General features: G+C 39.1%; 3 protein-coding genes across 3 annotated transcripts; 2 read left to right on the top strand and 1 right to left on the bottom strand.

The window, feature by feature from the left end:
- Positions 1–422: 422 nt before the first annotated feature.
- Positions 423–7850, top strand: LOC137953728 (uncharacterized). The gene is made up of 4 exons (XM_068801217.1): positions 423–923; positions 2606–2838; positions 3385–4171; positions 5411–7850. The coding sequence occupies exons 2-4, from the start codon at positions 2608–2610 to the stop codon at positions 7483–7485; spliced, it is 3093 nt and encodes a 1030-aa protein (XP_068657318.1). The 5' UTR covers positions 423–923; positions 2606–2607; the 3' UTR covers positions 7486–7850.
- A 473-nt stretch (positions 7851–8323) lies between these two features.
- On the top strand, positions 8324–10696 carry LOC137952867 (probable mitochondrial saccharopine dehydrogenase-like oxidoreductase At5g39410). The gene is made up of 2 exons (XM_068799956.1): positions 8324–9223; positions 9811–10696. Exons 1-2 carry the CDS (start codon positions 8558–8560, stop codon positions 10498–10500), a joined length of 1356 nt encoding a protein of 451 aa, XP_068656057.1. The 5' UTR covers positions 8324–8557; the 3' UTR covers positions 10501–10696.
- A 489-nt stretch (positions 10697–11185) lies between these two features.
- Positions 11186–15108, bottom strand: LOC137952866 (probable inositol transporter 2). Its single transcript, XM_068799953.1, has 6 exons — positions 14877–15108; positions 14274–14344; positions 13428–13763; positions 13238–13345; positions 12545–13141; positions 11186–12267 (listed from the first exon to the last, which is right to left on the bottom strand). Exons 1-6 carry the CDS (start codon positions 15007–15009, stop codon positions 11794–11796), a joined length of 1719 nt encoding a protein of 572 aa, XP_068656054.1. The 5' UTR covers positions 15010–15108; the 3' UTR covers positions 11186–11793.
- Between the last annotated feature and the right edge of the window lie 4239 nt (positions 15109–19347).

Raw genomic sequence — 19347 nt, 5'->3', positions numbered from 1 at the left:
AGAGGATGAAACGAAATTGGCGATCTACATGAAAAGGCACCGGTCAAATAATGTGGAATGATGCGGGTGGGTCCCTATGAAGCTGCCTGAAAGGGAGTGAATGATGAGAGGGAGGATTTTCAACTCATAGAGGGTAGTTTTGTGCTTATGGGAAATGGCGGGGGCACTTGGGAAGGGCGGATCCATCACACACTGCAGGGAGTCGGGACCCGCTTTGTATCTACTGTTTTCAATCCATTAGACAGAAATCCGAAAGGAGGAGAGAAAAATTTAAAAAGGATAGCCAGTTTTGGAGATTTGGGAGTTTGTTGCTGGTGTTGCAGTAAAGCAGGTGTGCTTCCAAATTTTTTATAATTTTTGTTTCTATACCCAAAAGCAAGGAAGGTGGAGAGGATCTAAAAAAACCCAGCTCACTCCCTGGCCCCTGCCCTCAAAAACCCCACAAACACCAGAAAATTATAAAATTAAAGCGTAAATCAGAGATACGAGCGATGAAAAGGCAGGGAATAAAAAGACCAGATGTTGACAAATTTCATGTCACTGTTCTTGGAAGGTCGTTTGTTTTTGTGGAGATTTTCTTATCTGGGATCTCTCTCTCTCCTCTTTCTCTCTCGTCTTTCAGAGTCTGGCCCAGCAGATCGAAATCTCCATCTGTTCTCTACCTGATGACGATCTAAGCTTCTTCCAATGGCGTCTTTAAAGAACCCACTTCCCGAGTTTCGCTCTTCGGGCTTGCTTTCTGCGACGTCTTTGCTGGGTTATTTGATTCCTTATTCGTCTTTCCTGTTGAAAGTGCCAGTTTGCAACTGCGAATTGTTGCTATGGAGGGTTTTTTTGGGTGTCTGGATGGTTGCATCATCCTGGATTTTCTGAATCCAAGACGGGTTTTTGAAGAGGGCTGATAAGAATGATTTGGGTTTAAGGTAAAGTTCTATTTCGCCGATACTTCGTGTTACTTTTCCATGGCTTGTCTTTGGTTTTTAGGTGTTTATGTTTTCTTGATTTCGAATTTTGTGGCCCGTTGTGATTGTTAATTTTTCTGTACTATCGGGTTAAAGGTATCTTTTCTTTCTTTTTTGGTACAATTATTGTTACTATTATTTCTATTATTATTTCTTCTTATTATTATTTTTTAATGTGTCACTGCTTCCTTCTTCACGTCTGGATTTTAATGGGCGTCTAGTGTTCCGGAAAGTTTCTGTGGGCTAATACTCACCTTTGGGTTACCATTCGTTTTCGTCTGATTGGTTCTTTGGTTTGCAATTTGGGATTCTCTTACATATAATTCTGAAACTGCATTTTTTTCTTTGCCTTGATTTTTCAACTTATTTTTAGTTTTTCTTTACCTATTGACTGGATCTCTTTTTTATTTCGAAAATTAGGATTCTTGTATAGCTGAGTTTTTTTATTCACGATGATTTCGAAAGCTATATGGCCTGTTCTTTGGTTTATATACAGAAATATGCTGTTATGCTGTGTGAGCTTTCTGTGCTACGTACCTATTTGGAAGTCAGTTTCTTTTCCAACTGAGGATTCCAGATAAAGTCTCATACTTGTTCTGAATGTTCTTAAAAAACAAAGACTGCCTGAAACCTTCTCATGGAAGAGAAGAGGCCATTTTACTGTTTCATTTTGTTATTTATTTGACGTGAAGTAGTTATTGTAGAGTACATATGAGCAGAGACAGTTTCACGTTGTTATGGTTAGCAGCTGTCTTGTTGATATGTTTCATCTGATTGTTCTAATGCTGTCCAATTGTAGCCCTGACAATGATTTCTCAGTTACTTTGTTTGTAGTAATGCTTCCATGGGACCTCTTCCATGAGTGATTCATAAAATAGCTGATTGATTTTTTAATATCTCATTTTCTGGTCCGACTTAACAATTTGGACTCGTATATGCCATTGATTACCTATGTAATGGAAAGCTTTGAGCTCTTGTTATAGGGTTATCGCACCTGAATAGCAATTTGATTAGCAATGGATGTCTGTATCATTAGTTTGATTATTTGGATATTTGAAAGTTTTTAATCTGGTGGGAATTAGTCAGGTTGCTGGTGGCTTTTCTAATTCCTGTTTGAGATTTCAGTTTATTGGACCGAATCCTTAGATCTTCTTAATTTCATGTTAGATCTAGTTTAATGCTAAAGCTGCATTAAGCTCAGTTCATACCCTGTTATTTCATGATTAATTATTAATGCAAGAGTTTGAAGTATTTTAGTGCAGAATAGAGTCTCCGTTGCATTGGTTGTTGTAAAGTCGATATGAACTGTTGACCATTACATCTGACCTTGTTGTTGAATAGAGGATGTAGTCCTCATTTTCTCAGGATACCATTTCCCTTTTTCTCTTCAATATTTGAGGATAGCAGTATTTCCTGTTTAAATTTTTTCCTGTGTTGTTTTTTCCTTTTTTATTATCATGCTTGTGGTGAATCACATATCAAATTGATTGAAGGAACTTTTACGTGCATGCTTATCTGAAATTGTAGACATTTGCATTCCTTTCTAAATTCCAACTTGCAAGTAACAGTAATTTTTCACAAGTATTATACTATGAAGCAGTGCTTTCTGAAAAATGTGGATGTTTATTCTTTACAACAAGCAGGCATGGGAACAAAAGTGCACGGTAAAAGCTATTTCCCAGGATATTACTCTATGAAGGATCTTAACGAGGATGCTAACACCGGTAGTTGGTCACTCTTTTATGAAGATAGAATGATGAAAAATGGGCAATGTTATAATGGCTTCACATCAAGTTTGATGGATGGCTACTTTGCTTATGATAAGGAAATGCTAAAGCAGACCATGCTTCATCATGAAGCAGTATTCAGGAGACAGGTACATCTAATTTCACTTTTAGTTTGGTTTCTTATTTATTTGGTTTGACAGCAAATTGATCTAATGGTTTGGTATAGGTTTCTATATGAAGATTTACTTGGTGATTTTTTGTATTCTTTGCACTGATAGATGTTTATGTGGAATTTGGCTATTTACTATGACTGATTTATCGAAATAAATAAATTTTTGCTTGAGTACAGCCTACGTATGTAGGAAACCCTATTGTCTCTCCTATATTTATGTTTGTATCATATATACTTAACGTTTTTTTTCGTGGATGGAGAATTTGGATTTTACAATTGAACTTGTGAAACATTGCTGGTTGCTTAATCCAGATTGCCAAAAAAAGTTGGTGTCACACATGGAGCCAACTACATAATATCACCCTATTTTAGTACTGAAATTGAGTTAACAGCTGAAGTCAGGGTTTTGGCTTAAATGATTTTCTTAAGTAGATTTTCTTTAGGTTCTTATGTAAGTGCTTTCACTTTCTTAAATATCCGTTTAAGTACTTACATCTCAATGCATCAATTTGCTGTACTCCAGGTTTGTGAACTACATCGTCTTTACAGAGTTCAGAGGAACTTGATGAATGAGCTTCACAAGAAGGAAGTTTGCCAATTCCCAAAATCTAATCCACATTCAACTCCATTTTCCTCTTGTATGCCATCAGAGGACTTCAAAAAGACATGGCAACTGCCTGGTTTGTCCATGATGAACTTGGGTAGCAGTGGGCCGTCTATTTCTGCAACTGACCACCAACAATCTTCTCTAAACTTCCTCAAGGAAATGAGCAAGTCACTGCCTCCTAGTCTGATACAAATTGGGAGTTCAAAGAATTGTGAAATTCTAGAGCATAAACAGAAGAGTTTGTCAAGAAAATCATTTGACCTTCAACTTCCAGCTGATGAATACATTGACAGTGATGATGGGGAAGGAAATGGAGAGGAAAAAAATAATGAAGTGTTGTCAGGAGAGGCATATGGTATCAATAGAACTGCTGGTGTTAAAATTGAGAATGATGTGAAGCTAACTCTTGGAACTCGAGATGAACACAACCACTTACAGGAGACCCTTTGTCTGGCAGACTTAAATGAACCTGTGCAAGAGATGGGTGATGAGGAACTAGAAGGTTCAGCTCCTGTAAAAAATTTTGGTACAAGACCTCATCACGAAGAATCTGAGGGGAGGAAAAGGTCCGGAATCCTTACTTGTCAAAGGGATTTCTTCCAAAATAATGATAAAGGCAGGGATTATGGGAATGCGTCAAATTTTTTGCATGTAGGGAATCAAGGAACTAAACCAGGATGGTTGTCCCATAACCAGGAATCTGGTAAGATATGATTTTCAGAAAAGCGGAAGTTTTGGTTTCATAATTTGTTTTGATATTGCTTGTGTTTTCTTAAGGGCAAGCTGTTTGTCACTATGGCAACTATTTTTCTGATTGAATTTTTAGTCTGCAATTAGCTAAATCATGTCAGCTGAAACATATAAACATTCATTTTTTGGAATAAAAATAACATGAAAGTTTGTAAATTCATGGATAGGCTATACTTATAGTTTAATATCTTGATGTAGATCTCTATATTTTTTTTTGAAATAGATGTAGATCTCTACATTAAAAAGCGAACCCCATAAGTTAATAGATGGGGTAAACTTACAGCTAACAAAATTAGGTAGCATAGTCTGGAGGGTTCCTGCAGCAGTAGAAGACTTGCATCATCTGTAAGACAACATGTGTATGGGTGCACTTGGACTGGGTAGCTGCTCTCCAGAAGAAGATGACGCCAGTAAGGCAAATTTAGGCTTTCTCTTTGCATGCTGGATCTGCACCTGGCAGATTTCCTATTTTAAGGCTGTTGATTGGGCAGTGGAACCTCCTGTTAGGCTGACATCTCTGGATGCTAGTTAACTAAGCTTCTTGCTACTCTAGGTAACTCTTTTTGAAAGTGATGAATTTTGTGTTGTTTGTGGTAGCATTGTTATATTGGCCCGTACTGGTAGTCAGGCAAAGTTTAGTACTTCATCAAAGATCATGGGGATTTACAAGTATATTAGTTTTATGCCTCAGGTGTAGGCAAGAAACTCTAGCAAGTAGGCTGCTTGGTTCATGGGTCTTCTCGCCTGCCATGTTGTTTATGGACTAGGTTTTCTTCTGCATTTTCTTTGTTGTTACTTTAAAAAGACTTATCCTCCTAGTTTTGAAAGCAGAAACCAAACAAAAAAAAAAGAAAAATGACAGTTCAGTTAGAAATTGAGTGACAGCAGAAAATGCACTTTAAATGTATTTTTTTTGCTGGGTTCTCTTTTGACTATGATGTGTGACATTTTGTTTGCTTTGTGTCACTTAAAGTGTCTGTATCTTGTTAAAATGTTTTTAGAGTTCAAACATTGTTATAGATATTTCTTTATGAATGACTTGATTTACTGATATGCATGCTTTGGTGTTCTGCCATATCTTCTTCTACACCTGTTTAATTTCTAGAGAGAGAAAGTGTTCTATATAAATAAAATTTCATGTACTTTCTCTTTTAGTTCAATTCTTACCAGGTAACGGTTACTATTTTTTCAGGCCTAAATAATGCCACGAAGCAATCTTCCTTCCCACCAGTTATTAGTCGGGAGAAGTTTAACCTATTGTCTGAACTGAAACAGTCAGGGTTGAAGAAGGGCCATGAGCTCCCTTCATTTGTTGTATCTGATCAGAGGAAAAGGGAATCATGGTTTAAGGAGAACATGAGTTCTAACTTCGTGGAATCTGCTGCTTATCCAAGACATGGTCTATTTAATTCTATTTCCCCCACCTGTGATGCCAATGCAGCTGCCTCTTCTTCGATTTCTTCTTGGAGAAAGTCTACAACAGGTATAAATCAGATACCTGTTGCAGTTCAGAGACTTCCATATTTTGGTGGATCTTCAACTTTGGATGTCTTAAGTAAGACATCTAGCTCATCCACTCAAGACCCTGGTTTCACTACAGAGAAGTGGGACCTGAACAGCAGTTTGAGATCACACCCTTGTTTAGGAAATAATGGTTCACATCCCTATGCTGCTATTGAGAAGTTTCAGTTGGACTCATTTGTCAGTTTCAATAAGTCAAATCGGGATGATGGTGGTAGGTCAGGTTATGAGCAAATTGATGGTCATGGGCCTGCAAAATATTTGAAGGGTTTGAATTGCAGTGATGTAAAGTCTGCTAAGGACATGAATCTAAACCTCTGTCTGTCCAAAGGCTTTCATGATGGATTCACTTCGAAAGAACTTGTGCTTATTGATGGTAATGAAAATCGGAAAGATCTGTCAACTGGCCCGACTTGGCTCAGAACGAAGATTGAGAATCATCAGCATAAGAATCAACAGAAAGAAATGGATAGTTCCCCTTGCTTCATACAGAATTTAATATCGACTCAGTATCCGAAAGAAGCTGATGTGCAGAGGATAGAGACTGCCAACTGCCCAAGTGTCAAGAAGATTCTTGGTTTTCCTCTCCTAGATAGATCTCAGACATCGAAAGAACGCTGTGGTTTTAGCTTGTCTGTCGCATTCCAGGAACCATCAGAAACAGTAGATATCAAGGACTGTGTGAAGAATGATTTATGTCACACCGAGAGTCAGCTCAGCGTGGTAAGTGTTAGGCCGAAGCTGGAGCAAACCAGCAGCTCAATGGGCTTTAGATATGACATTAATTTGAATTCCACTATGGTAGCTTGCAAGGAACCAATAAATCCATTGGAGATTTCATGTAAAATTGATGTTGAGGTTCCTACTGCATCCTCGGCCTCAAGGTCTGTTACAAAGGTCACAGCTCAGATTGATTTGGAAGCTCCTGTGTTTGAAGAAGTTTCTAGGAAAGAGGAGCGTGTAGGAGACAACTTAAATGTGCCACCTGTTGAGAAAGGGAACTCAGGGGAGGCACTTTCCAGAACAGCAGCGGAAGCTCTTTTGTCGATATCATCAGCCATAAATTTCAGTTCCGAGTGCACAAGTAACTGTCCCACATCTGTAGCTCTGATAGATTCTCTTGGTTGGTTTGCAGAGGTTGTTTCTTCAAAAGAAATTGATCTTGAGGGCATGACAAACCTGTCAAAAAGAAGAATAGATGCTGATCAGGATTCGTCTGATGAGGGATCCGATTACTTTGAAAGCATGACATTGAAGCTCACTGAGACCAATTTGAGTGAGTACTGTGTTAAGTCTTGGGTGCGAGAGACGCCAAAGGAAGAAGAAACATCACGCACTCCACTACTGACCCGGCCTCGAAAGGGCTACAGAAGGGCAAGGCAAAGGAGAGACTTCCAAAGGGATATTCTGCCTGGTTTGGCCTCACTTTCCAGGCATGAGGTAACAGAAGATCTGCAGACAATTGGAGGGCTTATGAGAGCTTCGGGCTGTTCTTGGCAGATGGGGTTAGCGAGGAGGAATGCAAGAAACAGGTGGAATAGTCCAGGAAGGGGTGGGCGGCGGCAGAGAGGCTTGAATGTGGTGGTTCTGGATCCTGCTCCTGCGCCCACTCCTGGTCCACTAATGCAGCCTAGTAATAGTGAAGTAGAAGGGGAGGGGATAAGCCTACAAGGGTGGGGGAAAACAACTAGGAGAGCCCCAAGGCAGAGATATCCAACCGGTAACGTTGCTGCTCTTTTGACTTGAAGAACAAAAAAAAAAAAAAAAAAAAAAAAAAAAAAGTAGGAGTTTTCTGTGGCTTTTAAAAGCCAGCTAGTTTGTAGCCATGGGTTGCCCTTGTACATGTCTGATTGGTCCAAATTTGGGCCCCTTGATTATCACTCTTCTTGGGTTTACGATTTGTATAATCCATAAATAATGTTGCATTTGTTTCTCTCTATGAAATACAACACTTCTGTGAAAACTGGTTCTTAGTCTGCTTAGTCTTCGTTTTGATGTTCCTTCTCCTCACAAAAGTCACTGGAAGAGTGGAATAGATCACTACCCACTTATTCATTTGACCATGTTCATGAGGTATTAACATTAGTATACCAATCTTCAATCATGATACCTTTTCTCCAATTGTTTACACCAAACTACTTTGTATTTAACATAGTTGATTATATCAATTACAATCCTATAATAGTCAAGGTAATTGTCTTCATTGTACACTTTTAGAACGATGTCATTGTTTTGAGTCATACGATACGATTTACCTCAAGTTGGTCAGTGTCGGTGCACATACCTTTAATAATACAATTTGAGTAGTTATTACTACCAAATCGGTAGATATCATTGTTTAATGTACGTTATTAAAGAATAATCCAACATGGATTAGTAATAGAAAATTCAAATATATAGGTTTAATAATGTAAAAGAATATTAGAAAGCAGTATCTATCACCCCATTAGAGTCCATATGTTGTCCATGTTGTCCATGAATGTCCCTTGGTTTTATTGGCCTTATACAGTTTTCACTAATAAATAAATTACATGCCTTCTATCCGGTTGCATATGGATCCCATCTGCAGCCTTACCCAAGAACATTCGATTTTTTGGTTTATCGATAGTGATCAGATGCGCCTGCCCAGCCCTGCTTGCAGTTGCAGGTGACGTGATCAACCAGCTGGTGATATCATCGTAAAAATCGAATCAACAAACAGCAAAGACGTTGTCCTCGGGCATCGAATCCATCGACCCTGCTCAGGAGTCGAGGCTCTCTGATACTAAATAAATAAGCCATCCTCCGCTGTTTGGGCTTGTTTGAAAAAGTGACGGCAATGGAACCAGAACCGAAGCAGAAGCTCTTCGATGTCGTAATCTTTGGAGCTTCAGGTTTCACCGGCAAGTATGTTATCAGGGAAGCCCTCAAATTTCTGAATGTTCCATCCTCTCCCCTTAAAACACTGGCTCTAGCAGGCAGAAACCCGGATAGGTTAGCTCAATCCCTGAAATGGGCATCCCACCCCGCTGACCCACCTCAGATTCCCATTGTCAAAGCCGATATAGTAGACCCGTCATCACTCGCTTCACTCTGCCGGCAGACGAAGCTTGTCTTGAACTGTGTTGGTCCCTTTCGTCTCTATGGGGAACCCGTCGTGGCCGCTTGCATCGACGCAGGCACAGATTATCTGGACATTTCCGGAGAACCTGAATTCATGGAGAAGATGGAAATTTTTTATCATGACAAGGCTTCGGATATGGGCTCGTTGGTGATCTCGGCTTGTGGTTATGACTCCGTCCCGGCGGAGTTAGGAGTGATGTACAATTCGAGGCAGTGGATGGGGGCTTCGGTGCCCAACCGGATAGAGGCTTATTTGAGTTTGGAATCGAACAAGAGAATCGTCGGGAACTTTGGGACTTTTGAATCGGCAGTTTTAGGTGTGGCAAGCGCAGGAAATTTGCAGGATATGAGGAGGATGAGACCTAAGAGGCCTAGGCCAGTGGTAAGTGATCAAACTGTGGGCTTTATATTTTTTTAGAGCTTTTAGGAGATAAAGTAAGTAATTTTTTTATCAGAATTTGCAACTAGATGGAAATGGATGTAGGCTGATGGGTTGTTGAGTATTTCCGTTTAGGATGGAGTTGATGAATCAGATGCAAGCAGTTGGATGTGGTTCCTGATGCCTCTCTTAATTGATATTTTTGGTCTTCTTGTGAATTATGAGTCCATTTATCATTGGCTTGTGGATGTCTGGATTTTAAATCAATTTAATCACATTGTGAAATTAGACCGATTTGTCTTCAAGCATTGATTTTTCGTTGTTGTAGATGAAGTTTCTGCTTACCTCAAGTCTTTTTAAGTTGCAGTAACAGCAGCAGCAATTGTGATTTGTGAATCATTCTTTTCTTTTAGCTGTTACTCAGTAATTCGATAAAGCTAGTACCTTGAATTTACTGTTTTACACTGCTGTAGTCTTTTTCTTTTTTCACTTTCTTCTGTTTAATGTCACACTTTTCTTCATGCTTTCTTTACAAAATTGAAATCCTGTGTACCATTTGGAATATAAGGAGGCGTATCTCTTCCTTGCAGATTCCAGGACCACCTCCTTCTAAAGCTTCGACCATTGAACACCAGAAACAGCTTGGTCTTTGGGCTGTAAAGCTTCCCTCTTCTGATGCAATTGTTGTCAGAAGAACACTTGCCTCACTTACAGAACATCCGTCTGGACTTCCTGGAGATACAGAGAGTAATGACCACATTGAAAAAAGAAAGGCTTTCTGGTCGACTGTGAAGCCAGCCCATTTTGGAGTAAAGATTGGATCAAAATCTCTGTTTGGTCTTGTGAAAATCATTCTTACCGGAATCTCCATTGGACTATTCGGCTCAACTGCATTCGGAAGGTCACTTCTATTGAAGTACCCTGAGTTCTTCACAGGTGGTGCCTTTCGGAAAACAGGGCCCACAGAGGAAGAGGTGAATAGTGCAACCTTCAAAATGTGGTTTGTAGCCCAGGGTTATGATGATGGTAATGTTGGATTGAGCGGAAATAAACCAGATACAGAGATAGTGACGAGAGTCTCAGGACCAGAAATCGGATACATTACAACCCCTATTATCCTAGTTCAGTGTGCTCTTACTCTGTTGGATACAAGGGTTAATTTACCAAAAGGAGGTGTTTATCCACCTGGAATTGTCTTTGGTCCTACCGATCTGCAAGAGCGTCTCCAACAAAATGGTATTTCCTTTGATGTCATCTCAAAAAAGACTATCCCTGCCTGATTGGAAGGAAGTTCACGATAATTCCCGTCTCACCTGCAAATAACAACCTCTATGAAATGTTTTAGATTTGACAGGTCAATCCTTCTTTTGGTTCCTGGTAATGTATGAACCTGTTCATAATAATCCTGAATTTCTTCAATACTTGGTAAGATTTGCCGTCGTTTATTATAGAAATGCTAGATCACTTTATCCTAAATCTTGAATTTGTTGAGGTTGTGATAGAAATACTAGATCATTGACCTTGAATCTCCAACCACGGCAGTGCCTGTTGTTTTTGATTGTTCATATTTCCTTTTTGAGAGTGCTTTGAGAAGTGAAAGCTCATTGAATGTTATGTTTCTGTTCTCTGCTGGCAAGCAAAGCCCAGCATGTCAGAAGTCGATATGGACTACCAGCATTTTGACATATCTTGTCTGTTGAAACTTCTTGTTGTCCTTGTAACTAATACATGGTAATTGGTTCGTGAACTCATTAAAAGTTGTTTGGTTGGTTCAGAAATTGTAAGCCAGTTTTAGACAATGAACTTGAGGAATGATGGATGAAAGGCCATTTTCTTTTAAACTTGGAGCAAGAAACAGTTCTCCTGTAACTTCTTCATGCTTGCAGTAAGTTGAAGATTGTTGGTTAAGATGCCTTGGACACTTAGAAAAAGAGCTGCAGCTTGCACCAGTCTAAGACTGGATTTTGTTGGAGCTATGTTAGTTTTGATGGAAGAAGACATGACTCACCGATTCGACCTAGACCAGACTCCCCTTCTATTGGCATCAGTTTCCCCAAACTCTTCCCTAGTCCAGCTTCAGGACTCTGGTGACCCAAATCAACTGAGCAACCCGACCAGGATTTCAATGAGGCCATGCCTGGTTTGCACTGCCTTTATATGAATTTTAATTTTTTTTCTTTTCATGAAGTGCACTTGAAGGCTGCTTGCTGGACTTGAATTTATTTATATTAAGCTGATGAAAGGCATTCATTCACATGATAATAGATTTGAAAGAGAATGATCCATATATTGGTGGCGGAGAACTACTTTTACTCTCCAACAAAAATTTGAGAAGAGCATTAAATATTTCTAAAGCCTATTTTTTTTGCCGAAGACATGATAGCTGATACAAGAAACACAAGTTAAAACATTTCCAGGCCAACCTCAAGTGCACCACGGAATGGTGCCTGGGAGCCACTGTGGACTTGAACAAGCTACTTAAGACTCCATTCATGGTGCAGAGATGCTGTGAACTTCAACAAGCTACCAAAGGAAGAAGAAGACATTCACAGCCATACTTAGTTTCCATATAATTATGCCTTGCCATTCTGATCTGAACGTTTCTTCCAGAACTGCAACTGTATTGTATTTTGCTCAAGCATCTTTTCAATTTCCTCGATGGGTAATCCCTTTGTTTCGGGGACAAAGATCATGACGAAGTTGAAGCCGATCACAGCGACAATCCCGAAAAGCATGAAAGTCCAAGCAGTACCAATTCCTTCAGTAAGAGAGAGGAAAGTCTGAGACACTATAAGGTTGGAGATCCAGCAAGCCGCAGCAGCAATTCCACCACAGATTCCTCTGAACCGCAAGGGATAGATTTCAGAGTTTACGATCCACGGAACTGTACCCATTCCAGGGGAGAAGAAGATAATGTAAAGGGCTAATCCAATTAGTGCCAACCATCCAAAATTGCTTGGACAACCTTTTGTGTACCACAGCCTCTCACCCTTGCGGCAGGTATCCCTCACCGTCGAATTCGAAGCCAGACAGGCACCAGGAGACATCTGCAGTAAGGGAGAATTAAAATGAATGAAATTAATAAGCGGAAGTTAGCATTCAAGTCAACGAAAGACAGAAAGCAGTGATCTCTATCATGGAAATGGAAGTTTAAAATGAATTAGATTAATAAACGGAAGAGGGAATCAAGTCAATGAAAGACGCAAACAAAGAAAACTAGGTCAAGGAAAAGTGACGGTGAAGAAGACGACAAGCAGAAGGAATCGTAATTTTAAATTGCTGTAACGGCTTGAAATTAGTCGAGAAGATTAGTAATTAAATTACCTTGTCAAGGGTGGAAGCACAGAAGCCACAGTCATGGGAAACCTTGAGACAAGTGACACAGCTCCAAGTTTTGGAACCAGCAGTTTGATAATCTGGGCAAGTCAGGCCATCAAACTTGGAAGATTCAACACGACTGACAAGCGGCGAGTGAGTGCTAGCTTCATGAAACACGGCAGTGAGAAGCCCGAGGGAGACGGCGCAACCAGCTAAACTGATCAAGAGAAGCTTCTTCCTCCCAGTCCTGTCTATGAAGAAAATGCTGACGATGGAGCCCAAGGCATTGAGACCAGATGTGATGAGCGACAGCAGCAGCGCGGTTTGGTTTGAAGCAAAACCGGCCAACTGGACTATCGTTGGACTGTAATACATAACAGTGTTGATTCCGGTGAACTGCTGGAAAATCTGAAGCCCAACACCTGCGACGAGGCCTTTCCTTACAGTCTTCGTTGCGAATAATTTGGTTAAGTTGATCTTCTCAGCAGAGCCCTCTTCCTTGATCTCGGCGTCCACAGATCCCCTTAACGCATCAATCTCTACTTCTACCTCAGCTTCTGTGTAAATTTTTCTCAAAATCGCCTTTGCTTCGTCTTCTCTTCCCTGGAATAAATCACGCGTATTAACTTTCGAGAACAGCTCGAGAGCTATCAGAAAAAATTTAAAGAGCATTAAAATCAAATATGAGGTAAGTTAAACCTTTCTGTACAGCCATCGGGGAGACTCTGGAAGAAAGAACATTAGAAAAAACTGCAAGAGAGCAGGGAGACCTGCAACACCAAGCATCCATCGCCATGTCCCAGGAGCCTGCGAACAGTATCAAAATAAGAATCAATCATCTCAAAATAAGACTAAAATAAATGAACAGAATCAAAATACAGAAACCAACCTTGGTGAACGAGAGATTGATGAGGTAAGACAAGAACTGGCCACCAGTGATGAAGAAGCCATTGGTACTGACAAGAGCACCACGGATTTTGGCCGGAGAAACTTCTGATATGTAAAGCGGAGCAGTCATGGACGCCATACCGACCCCAAACCCGACAAAAACACGGCCAACGATGAGCATCCCAGGATTGACAGCAGCAGCCATGATAACAGCTCCAAGAAAGAAGAGAAAATCGGCGATCAAGATCGACTTTCTTCTTCCAATACGATCATTCATGAAACCACCAGCTGCAGCGCCTACGATGGCACCAGCAATTGCCATACTGACGATGCTCTCCTGTAAACACCATGCAAGCAACCACGTAGTTAGATACAGATCAACGTCATAATTAACAGGAAATTAACCATAATAGATAGACAGAAACATAGATCGTCTTTTCCATTTTTTTATGATCAGAAGGAAGAAATTACGTCAAAAAAAAAAAAAACTTTTAAATCATCCAAATATAAACCATCAATGCCCACCAAAAATTAAAAAAAAAATTCAGAGCAGGTTTAGTATTTTTTATATTATTAAAATACATTTAAATCAAGGAAAAACAAAAAAAAAATGGTGACCGTAATTGTCGACATCTAATGGGTCCCGCTTAAAAAAGCAAGATAAATAACATTATTTCAAGATGAGGCACATGGCGTGAAGATATGGAGCTGAAAGGTCAAAAATCACAGGCACCAGGGCCAAGGAAGAAAAGTCCAGAGATCCATTAATAATTACATCGTTTAATAGTTAAATAACAGAAAATCAAGATTTATATTTCTGGAATTTTGGGAAAAAGTAGTCTCTCACTTGCAGAACAGTATGCTTGTCGACAGCGGCAAAATCTTCTCGGATGTAAAGAAGAGCCCCGGAGATGACTCCTGAAACCAGGCAAAGGGTATAATAATATGATGAGTCAAGACAAAAGGAGAAGAAGAAGAAAAAGATAAGCTTCCAAATATACACTGCTACTTGTCTAGTCCAAACAAGAATACTCTTGTCTTTGTTTAATTTTTTAGTTCATAGGGTTGTTTTACTTGGGAACAATCCGAACCAGCTGGATGAAATCGAAAGAAACCATAATGCAGTTTTAGATGACGGAAGAGTTAAAGATGGAAGAGGAGCAACATAGTTGAGTCGAGGACGAAATATCTTCTTCTGCGGTCGTTTTTATCTGTTTTAAGACGGATAGGAGAAGTCCATGGGGTTGAAACCTTAAAGGTGAAAACTTGACTGGAACAAGTGTGAAGAGAAAAAGCTCAGACGTAATCCATGGTTACGGTGTAAGTGATGATCCTCTTGGTTCCTCGGAAAATTAATGGGTCCTCGACGTTTTCAAGAAATATTTCAAAAAACGAGCAGACAAGAAGATTCAGAAAAAAAAAAAAAGGAAAAGGGGAAAAAAAAAAAAACCTGTATCATAACCGAAGAGAAGACCACCAATCCCAGCGGAAAAAGCGAGGCGAAGGATATAAGGATTCCTCCAAGCTAAGGAGAAACAGTCCTTGAAAGCCGACGCTTCCGCTGGATGGATTCCTCCTTCCATGAGAGAGCAGGTAGAAAGGACGCAGCGGAACTGGAAACGGCAGCGAGCAGAGACGACAAGCTCTGACTCATAAGCTTATTGCAGAAACGAAGATAAACTTCGATTAGACAAGGGATAGTTTGAGAAGAACCAGGGGAGTGTTATTTATAGAGCCTTGGAGTGCACAGAGACGGGTCTTCATCGTGTTTTTGCTTAATCAATAGACGAGATCAAACTAAAAATAAAAAAAGGAACTCTGATCAAATTAGAAATAAAAAAAAGGAGTAATTACTATCTTCAGCTTCAACCATTTTAATGGTTTTTTTATTCTTAAAAATTACAGTAATTAAGAAGCCTTTGTTTACCTGTGATGGAGCCCACATCACATGCTTGTGTGTGACTCTTTTGACACCCAGTCCTTGACATTGAATAGGAAAAAAATCCCCTTCACCTACCATTGTGGATATACTAGTTGTGTTACCCATTCCACCAGTCTTTTTATCTGCTTCAAGGATAAGAGTTGATCGAATTCGAGATAGTCTCAAATTGTAAATTGTATCCAACTACGACATCTAGCTGAAGAATTGTAAACTCTATAGTTCTCTTGTAGATCATTAAGGGAGGGTCTACCCTTCTCATGTAGGGTATGTCTTTTGTGGTGTTTTTGAACCTTATTAAGCAATGGAAAAGAGGGGATGAATGTCATGAACTCATTGGTAGTGGTGGTGTCTTTCTCTCCAAAGAAAAGCATATTGTGGTGCCCCCACTAGATCATCAATTTTGATGATGATTTTTATTCTTTGTACCCTTCATTCTTTCTTCAATCTCCACAGTTCCATACCTAAAACGCAATTAAGACTTGAGAGTAACAAATTAACATATCAAAAGGCAGGGTTTTTCACTTCCTTGTTGTACTTGCTTGCAAGAGGCTCCTCCTTGTCTGGTTTCCACAGTTCTGAGGTTGAACTGTTCATATATGTTGGCCAGTTTGGCTGGTTTTTATTTCATTTTTTTCTTCTATCTCTTTATCTTAAGAGAACTCTATGCCTGGGAGGCCGATCGTTGACGACGTACCTTAGTGGATTCATTTAAGAATGTGAGAAGGACATGGCGATTGAACTCCCCTTGATTGAGAAGCAATAAGTAGACATTAAGAAGAACATTAATTGATTCTATTAATTACTCCACTTCTGTCGATCGATGGAGCACCAAATCTTCAATGGCGTCGACAACCCAACTGACGAACTGCTCGCAGAGGTTGGTTAATGGAGTTTCTGTCGTTCACACTTTGTGATGTCAACAAAAAGAAGTATTTTCAGGTATCCTTCTTCGTGTGGCTGAGTTTCAAGCTGGGCTGGCCTGTTTGCATCTGAGAAGATTCAAAAAGTTAAATGGATAGAAAGAATCCCGTGTCCAGTGACAGAACACAGAAACTTGTGGTTCTCATTTGAGGTAAGAAACCAAGGAGAGCAACCAGTAGGCTATTCTTGGAGAAAGATACATTCCCAGCTCGCCCAGGATGTTGAATTCCTGATTAATGGAGCCTCCGCAACCACATAATTCTCAGTTTCCCATGGACTTTGTATAGCACTGCTAGTCAAGAATGAATTTGTGAAAAGAAAACTGGTGGAGTGGCAACTTTGGTTAAAATGGAGGCCGAAAGATGTTCATCTTCTCCCCTTCCATCAACCAGATAGAATCAGAAAGATGTTCAGGTGATTTTTATATCTGGGAATGCAAATCGATCGTTCTTCCACATTTTATGGCACGTCAAATCTGACTTTGGAGAACTTATTCCAGTTCCCTTTCAATAATTTCACATATAAAAAACAAAAGACAAAACAGTAAAGAAATCAAAAGAAAAATGAGAATTGTCTGGACTCCCTGAGTTATTGAATGGAGAGGGTTTGGTAAGTGGAAGACGTGTATGGTGTTAACACTTTCAACGCCCATGTCATGAATGCGTGAACTAGCTACAAAACCTCTCCCCACTTCAAAAAACTAATATAAAAACTCTTCGGACAAAGAGAAGAAAGTGAAAAAAAAAAGGTGGGTTTCGGAGATCTCTTCTTGATTGCCCTTTGAAAATTTTTTCTCACCGACCAGGCCTACAGTAAACTAATCTCCCAGTCTTCGCCGACAATGAAGTTATTATTATCATTACAGCCGTTTTCATACGTATCGTAAAATTATATATAAAATTATACATATATTTTATATAAAATTGGACATGAACTCTAGGGTTTAGGGTAGCATCGAGTCCATCTGAATCTGAAGTTTCCTATATTCGAGTCGAGTTTGATTTAAATATTTCAAACTCGAGCTCGAGCCGACCCTAGCCTCGAACTTAAAATTGTAATCGAACTCGAGCCTAATAATTTTAACTGAGTTCTATTTGAGTTCGAGCTTAAACCTACACTTAATACTCTACTTAAAATATATGTCAAATAAATTATATATAAAATTATATATATATTTTTAAAAAAGAACGATAGGGGAGGTTCGGGATTGAATCTCGATAATAGATTAGAACACACTAATATTAATCTATTTTACCCAAAATATTGTCTAGCTTATTTTGTTATTTTTGAATCTGACAATAAATTTACTATGGTCTCCTTAATGTCCCTAGTTGAAAATTTATATTCTAGAAAAAATTAGAAATATTTTTCCTATGATACATATTTCCAAAAAAAACCTTTAAATAAAATCCTATTACTATTAGTCACTTACTTGAAAATTACAAGAAATATTTTAAAATTTTCTTAGGAAAGTTAAATGGACCTCTTATTGCCTCTTCTAGGGAAATAAATAAAAATTAATAATCAATCTAGTATATTACTATACTTATCAATAAATTTTTAATCAAATAAAACGTCAAACACAAAATTGTTATGAAAATCTCCTCATGCTAAAATTATTACAGCATCAACTATCAAATACTTATTCAAAATTTTCTATACGGTTTTCTAGCCCATCTTGGCAGGAAAATCTTACTTAGAAAATTATATAATTTTTTAATAAGAATTTCTAATTAGAAAATTGTTTTAAAAAAAAATGATGCACTAATAGTCCCTGAAAACGTATTTATACTAAAAATATATTTCAATATTTCTTAAAAAAAACATTAATAGTCCCTAGAAACGTATTTCTACTAAAATATCTTTTCAATTTCTTCAAGAGCCATGAGGAAGGGACTGTCTGAGTGGACATGGCTCTGATACCATGACAGTGGTTAGCCAATACATCCAAAAGACCAATCTGTTAGGTACAGAAAGTTACCGCCTACAAGAGTGGACAAAACCACTTTGACAGGAACAGACAGTGTTTAAGAAAGAGTTTTTTTTTAACTTGCTTATGATCTCGCACGTGCAAAATCGTCTTTGCGACAGGTCGGGGATGATGGCTGTGACGGAAATAAAGGCAAAAGCAGACGAAGGGAGGAAGAAATCAGAGGAAAAAATCGAACAAAGAAATTGAACCTAACAACAGCGAAGGTGGCCGGCGAGCAATTGTCGACAGCGACAGAGGCGGCCATAGCAACGGGAGGGGCTCCCCCCCCCCCCCCCCCCTCTTCTGCTCCCGACTCTCGAGCCCATTAACGAGCCGATTTGTGAGCTTTCGAACCGAACCATGGTTCAGTCGAATTCGGCTCGTTAACTAAAAGGAGTTTTATCGATGGATTCATTTAATTATCTTAAAAATCGAACACTAAGGACAACTTTAAAAAAAGGAGAAAATGGAGACTGTGAAGATGATGATGATAACTACTGAGTGCAACAAGAGGCGACGTGTTTGATTTTTAGTGAGCAGCAGTTCGTTTGTTCGAGTAAAAATGAAGAAACCCATCAATCAAGATCAGTTCCAGTATGCATGGGAATAAATAAAATGAAAGGTCCCAGCCTGTATCTGGACAAGAGACAATGGCACTTGAAGTGGAGGGAAGAAACCAATAAAATGATTGAACACAAAAAGAGAGATTCCCGTCCGACCTTTCTTCCGCCAAGTTTTAGAAAAAGCCACCCACATTATTCAATCTTCAAAAGTGGTGACTTTGAATCTTAGAGGTTGGAAAATTCGCCTAGGCATGGATCTCTTTTTGAGTTGATGAAATTGTGGCTCTCTCTTAATCTTTCTTAATGCAAGACATGTTTAGCTGTTGAAGATACTCAAGTGTTCTTGAAGCTTTTCCCTTCCATGTGCTTGACCAATATCACTCCACCAGATTCAAATTCCTGTTTTTTCAGCATTACATCACACTCGAAAACATTAAATTAATCTCAAATAAGTGAGGGTATTAGTCACTTGTCAACTATCACTAACTTACTATATTACAGAGATCTTTGGTGAAAAGACGTT

Source organism: Aristolochia californica, unplaced genomic scaffold (assembly GCF_029961685.1).
Source record: "Aristolochia californica isolate CCGP_79_NKW_82.1479 unplaced genomic scaffold, dmAriCali1.0.hap1 SCAF_16, whole genome shotgun sequence".
NCBI lineage: Eukaryota > Viridiplantae > Streptophyta > Magnoliopsida > Piperales > Aristolochiaceae > Aristolochia > Aristolochia californica.
The sequence above is the reverse complement of the archived record's forward strand: the minus strand, read 5'-3'. Positions and strand labels throughout refer to the sequence as shown.

What these genes read in the sequence shown, in the direction of transcription:
- LOC137953728 (XM_068801217.1), top strand. Translation starts at nt 2,608, where the DNA reads ATGGGAACAAAAGTGCACGGTAAAAGCTATTTCCCAGGATATTACTCT. An exon ending in AAGCAGTATTCAGGAGACAG is followed by an intron (nt 2,839 to 3,384) that starts GTACATCTAATT and finishes GCTGTACTCCAG; the next exon opens with GTTTGTGAACTACATCGTCT. An exon ending in GTCCCATAACCAGGAATCTG is followed by an intron (nt 4,172 to 5,410) that starts GTAAGATATGAT and finishes CTATTTTTTCAG; the next exon opens with GCCTAAATAATGCCACGAAG.
- LOC137952867 (XM_068799956.1), top strand. Translation starts at nt 8,558, where the DNA reads ATGGAACCAGAACCGAAGCAGAAGCTCTTCGATGTCGTAATCTTTGGA. An exon ending in CTAAGAGGCCTAGGCCAGTG is followed by an intron (nt 9,224 to 9,810) that starts GTAAGTGATCAA and finishes TCTTCCTTGCAG; the next exon opens with ATTCCAGGACCACCTCCTTC.
- LOC137952866 (XM_068799953.1), bottom strand. Translation starts at nt 15,009, where the DNA reads ATGGAAGGAGGAATCCATCCAGCGGAAGCGTCGGCTTTCAAGGACTGT. An exon ending in TCAATCTCTCGTTCACCAAG is followed by an intron (nt 13,346 to 13,427) that starts GTTGGTTTCTGT and finishes TACTGTTCGCAG; the next exon opens with GCTCCTGGGACATGGCGATG. An exon ending in CCCGATGGCTGTACAGAAAG is followed by an intron (nt 13,142 to 13,237) that starts GTTTAACTTACC and finishes GATTTATTCCAG; the next exon opens with GGAAGAGAAGACGAAGCAAA.